We start from the raw sequence: 6,000 nt of genomic DNA on the forward strand, positions 1-6,000 counted from the left end.
ATTTATGTTAATCATGAATATCGATTATATTATGTTTTGTCCTCGACTATCGACTTTTATCGATCTTGAGTATTGAAACCAAAGACCATAATAGTTATTTGTATATCTAGAGTGAAAAGTGCTGTTTTTTCTCCCTGAGGGAAAAGTTTGAAGTTCGAGGTGAAGCCGAGGGCAACAATTTTCCTGAGGGAGAAAAAACATTTTTCACTCATGATATACACAACATTTTTCCTCCACCTACATTCTTATAAAAACTGCTAATAAAATGATTTTTAAAAACGTATGTGACCAAACAATGTGTTACAACATAATCTAAAAAGTACCGGTAAACAGAAACAGCTGGCTTGTAATCACAGTTCTCCTCCGACAGCACTATCTGTCGGCTAAAGTTGTAACAACAATGACAGCCAAAACTACAGCTATGATGAAGTTCCCGTTTCAAATTTGATTAGTTAATAAGTAATATTCGTTGGCTGATATTTTGAATAACATGGAATAAAATATATACATTTTTTTTAGTATAGTGATATGAAGTTTGTAATAATAATTTCAGCATACAAACATAAATTTTATATATCGATCAAATGTCTTGTTGAGGTATTGAATTTAGTTGGTTTAATGACTACTTCATATGCTTCCTCATCTGAGCTTAGACCTTCTGACCTATCCCAAATGTACGTTTTTAAAATAGAGATGCTTCCTATGTTATTTAAATGGAGTCACTTTCACTCCCTAGGGAGTTTTTCTGTTTTTTAGTACCGAGAGCGAAAAAGTGACACTTTAGTATCATGTTTCAGGGAGTAAAGTAAGTACTTTTGACAGTAGGTGGAGGAAAAGATTATTTATCTCTTTAAGATCTTTGATTGGAACAAACATTCATTTTTAGCGCACAATTTGTAACATGAATAATATAATGTTGGACTATTTTCTCTTTTATAACAGGCTGAGCCTCAAGACCCTAGAAAAAAAATACAACCTTGACAGGGAAAGGAGGTACTCATTCAAGTACATAAAACATAAGAATTTAGATGTACAATATAAAACTATGGTGATTGGTTCAAAATGGCAGAAGGTCTACGGTACAAAAGAGACTACAATCAAGTGAGTAGTGTTTCAAATTTAAATACAGTGAAGTCGTTCTGAATTTCTCAGTAGTCCAAAAATGTACCTCATTATATTATTCAATCAATTGAAAAATTATTGAATTTATAATTGAAACTTATTCAACAAAAAAATAGTATTTACAGTTGGTGACCCGCAGCTTTGCCTCCGTGACTTTGAAACGGAATATAGGCAACCAAAGAACACGTCACAGTTGAATTAGATAAAAAAATTAATTAATGAAGTATGGAATATCTAATTCGGCAAATACTGTTTTCTTTATAGAAACTTGTTAGCTCAGATGGCGGTCCAAACTCTCGATTCACTCTATCATAGATATAAGAGTGGAACGAAAAACAACCGGCCGGCCTACTGGTATCTCGACTAGAACTGATAAGCTATTAGCTATTAATTCTAGATATAATGTCCCATGACTGCATTGATTCTGTTGCCTGTTATATTCATTTTGTAAACTGAACTCACCTGGAATTGCATAGTGACTAGCAAATCAGAACGCTCAATCATGAAAATTCACGAAAAATCATGAAACATCGAGTTTTGCTTCAGATACGAAGCAGTAAACATCTTATCTGCGTTACTCTGTTATCATTCTATTAAAAATTTTGCTTCAACCTTAAATGTAGTGCAAAAAGTGTAATTCAGAAGTTGTTGTGGAGGATATGATCAAGTGTATAGTGAATGTAAGGAGAATTTGCGTTATTTGTGTCAACCCTTCACCGAAAAAACTTTAGAAAAATGTCAACCAAAAACAAGTCAAAGTGGAGGTGCATTTCGTGTAAGACGACAGTCAACAGGTCTGCAAACAAACCAGTGGTGGAGGGAGGAGGAGTTCCTTCAACGAATCAGCCAATAGCGGGTTCCTTATCTCAGGTAGACCTAGAAGCTATTTCAGCTATCGTAAAACAGATAATACAATCCGAACTGTCTCCTACATTCTTAAGTGATTTTGAAGAAATTGAAAAATCCGTTTCTTTTATATCGGATGAGTTCGATAATGTTACGAAGGAGCTTACGAACTGTAAAGAGAATTTAAAAAAAGTTCTTCTTCTTCTTTATCTATCCCAATTTGCCGTTTTCACAGCGTTGGGTGGTCGCCTCGGGATCCATCTTCTCCACTGCTCTCTGTCCGTAGCCATTCTCTTCAACTGATTCACGGTCTTGCCTCTTTCTGCTGCTGTCCGTGAAACAGTTGCCTCCCATGTCACCCGTGGTCTTCCTATCGGTCGTCTGCCTTGTGCCCTGGCCTCCATGTATTGGCGAGGCTTTCTGTTTTCGTCCATTCTCAGGAGATGTCCATACCAGGAGAGTATCCATTCATCGATTGTTGTTTCAACCGCTTTAATGTGTAATTCTTCCCTTATGCGGTCATTTCTCACTCTGTCTCGTCTTGTTTTCCCAACTATTCTTCGGAGACATTTCATTTGGACCGCATTTATTTGGCTTTTCTCTTTTTTACTGGCTGTCCAACTTTCACTTCCATACAATAGGATGGGCTCAATGATTGAAACATAAACTTTTGATTTTACTCTCCTACTCACCTCAGCCTTTCCAAAAATGCTTCTACTGAGTGAATAGTATGCCTGCATAGCTTTTCGAGTCCTTTGTCTAACTTCTTCTTGCAGCTTGGCAGTGCAGTTCATGTTTGTGCCCAAGTACTGGTAGTTGTCAGTCTGCTTTAATGGTTGGTCATCGCACTCAATTTCGATTTCCTCCACCTGTTGTTCAGTTCTCCTTACCATCATGACCTTGCTTTTCACTTTATTAACATGCATGCCTCTTTCCTTGAGTGTTTCATTCCATTCTGTAACCGCCGTTTGCATCTTTTCAGCCGAGTCTGTTATGAGAACTATATCATCAGTGTATGTCAAAGCCTGACACTGAACTGGCCTGAGGTTTCTCATGCCTACGGTTGACCTCCCTGTTCTTGAAAAAAGTTGAAAATGAAAATTCCTCTTTAAAAATGAAAATTTCCTCTCTAAAAAAGCAAGTTTTCGATCTCGAAACGTACAGTCGCTGCGATAATGTAATAGTCACTGGTCTCCCAGAAACTAAAAATGAATCAATTGATGAGATCTTCAATGCATTATCAAAAACATTATAAAGTGATCTGACCTGTAGGGATTTAAGCACAGGACATATAGATTACCGGTCAGGGAGAAGGGAAATTTGAAGCTGATTATTTTCAAGTTTGTAAGGAAACAAGAGAAATTGGCGTGGATGTCGGACTTCAAAACAGCATCGATCTGCCTTGGATCCTGGTTTGCCTGGAATTTCTACAAAAGCAGTAAATGAATCGTTACTGGATGGGAGAGTAAGCGTTTTTCATAACCTGACTCAACCTGTCATAAATTTGCTGAAAGAAACGAGAAAGGTCGCAACTGACAAGCAGTATCGTTTCTTTTGGATAAGCGACGGCAAGATTCTGGTGAAGAGGGATGAGGGTAGAAACAACAAAACTTTTAGCTGCTTTTAATTCGTACGTTTTTTAATTTTCCTCCTTTTTCATGACAAGTATACAAGATATATTTGCATTATCTGATTCTGAAAATAGTACAACTAAAGTAGTGGAAGATTATATCAATTATTCACCTCAGTGCGAGGTGAGAGAGATTCATTTTTTAATATATATTCAATGAATATCCGTAGCTTAAGTGAGAGCTTTGATGAATTCATATGCACTCTTGAAAACTCTAAACAAAGCACGACATTATATTACTTATGAGACCTGGTGTAATGTGAACATACCTTTCATGTATAGTATACCAGATTATAAAGTACCTAGTGAATAAGAACTCTTTTTTGAATAAATGTGATTGCATGTGCATATATTGTCACATGGTATTTTAGCACCACAGAATATTTGGAGTAAACCAGTGAATTTTAATAGAATTATAAAATGGAGAAGAAAGTTAAACCTAGTCAAAGGATCAATCAACCTAAATCGAATATTGTTAGCGATAAAGAGTAATTGTATTATCTAAAATGATAAGAAAACATGTATAACTGGGATTCAACAACTGAGAATCCATTGGCAGAATTAAAAATTATAAAGCGGCTTATTTATTATTGGCGGATTATAAAAAATAAAAGTTTGCATGTACATTGAGGTTAGAATTATTTGTTTACACTTTTAAATGAATCAATCGATCTAGAATAAATCGATAGTTATTTGAATCAATACCTAGCGAATCAGCTGATTGTTCGATCAACCAGTATAGGTTGAATTATAAAAATTTACTCACAAAAGATGTATTATATATACTAAGGAAGGTTGATATATAGAAATACGGACAACTATTATTTCTGTAAAAATATTAATTATAATCTAAAAAGCACGAAAATCAAGAGTATACAAAACTCACATAAGAAACTAAATACATATTGTAACATATTAACATCGTATATTGCGATTTATTTATGAATATAGTTAAGATAATCACTCCATATATTTATATAAAAAACTTTTTATTTATTCTCAATTGTCAGGCGGACAATTACTAAAAAACCATGTTTTTCACGATTTTCTCAAAAACGGCTATAACGATTTTCTTTAAATTTATACCATAGATAGCTATTTATAAGCCCTATCAACTGACATGAGTCTCATTTCTGGGAAAGTTGCAGGAGCTGCGTAATATTCTCGAGAAAAATGGCAGATAATTACTAAAAAACCATGTTCATCACGGTTTTCTCGAAAATGGCTCTAACGATTTTCTTCAAATTTATACCATGGATAGCTATTTATAAGTCGTATCAACTGACATGAGTCTCATTTCTAGGAAAATAGCAGGAGCTGCGTAATATTCTCGAGAAAAATGGGAATAATTACTGAAAAACATGTTTTTCCCGATTTTCTCAAAAATTACTCGACTGATTTATTTCAAATTCATACTTTGTATAGTTATTTATCAGCTCTATCAACTGGCATGAGTCTCCTTTCTGGGAAACTAATGGGGGTTCACCCCATCCTTGAGAAATGGACTTTGTAACCATGGACCTCCTTCTCGTGCATGAGGTAGGTAGGTAGAGCAGTCTGTAAAAATAACACATAGTCGAGATATTTCATCTGTAGAACAGCTGTTTTGACGACTTTTAAAAAATCTACACAAAGGAAAAAGTACTCTGAAAACAATTATATACACACATATTTAGTGGTATGATCGTAGTTTCAAATAATTATATTGCCGCCAAATCGTCATTATGTTATTTCTCTAAATTATTGTCATTTAAGAATGAGGCCCCCAGTTCAATGAGCAAGGAAAGTTGTGTGAGTGTACCACACCAGATTTTTTATGTAAATTTATTGCTTCTTGTCATTATGTTACCGTACGTTTTTACAGTTTAATATTCGTATTGTTATTCATGGGCTCTTATCAGCAACTCCATTTGTATGTGCTTGTGCTCATTTACAAATAAAATGATTATTATTATTATTATTATTTTGTTTTTAGGTTAATTGACGATTCTTGATTTCTGCCAGCTGTCGTTGTGTTTTGGTGTTCATGGCCACTTGTAGTTTCGGTTTTTGTCTCAATTATGTCTTTTAGATATTCTTATAGATAAATAATCTTTATTCACTTTTTTGTAATCATTTTCAATTATATTTTACAAGTGGATTGTCTCTCATTTTATTAGCATTATCATCAGTTATGTGTTGACAGTATTTTGAGTCACTTAGTCAGTTCCTTTCTTGCTTCTTTGTTCTGAGCCTAAATGTTACTTTTGTCTACCGTTTTGGTTTCCTGTCTCTTGTGCACTAACTTTTCGAAGTCCCAAATGTTTCTTCAAAACTTCAAGTATTTTCATGAAGTATGGCACTGTTAGCATTGATTTCGACAAATAAATCTGCGCTATACATCTCGCCATTAATTGATTCAA

The 6,000-nt window shown here is 34.5% G+C and overlaps 1 protein-coding gene across 1 annotated transcript in view; it reads left to right on the plus strand.

Annotated features, from left to right (window-relative positions):
* Nucleotides 1-5,666, plus strand: part of LOC120350348 — an 80,728-nt gene extending 75,062 nt beyond the window's left edge. The window contains exon 16 of the mRNA XM_039423240.1: nucleotides 5,574-5,666. Within this exon, the coding sequence (XP_039279174.1) occupies nucleotides 5,574-5,578 (5 nt within the window). The 3' untranslated portion in view covers nucleotides 5,579-5,666. The remainder of the gene's footprint in view (nucleotides 1-5,573) is intronic.
* Nucleotides 5,667-6,000: the final 334 nt, after the last annotated feature.

This window comes from Nilaparvata lugens, chromosome 1 (assembly GCF_014356525.2).
Source record: "Nilaparvata lugens isolate BPH chromosome 1, ASM1435652v1, whole genome shotgun sequence".
Taxonomy (NCBI): domain Eukaryota; kingdom Metazoa; phylum Arthropoda; class Insecta; order Hemiptera; family Delphacidae; genus Nilaparvata; species Nilaparvata lugens.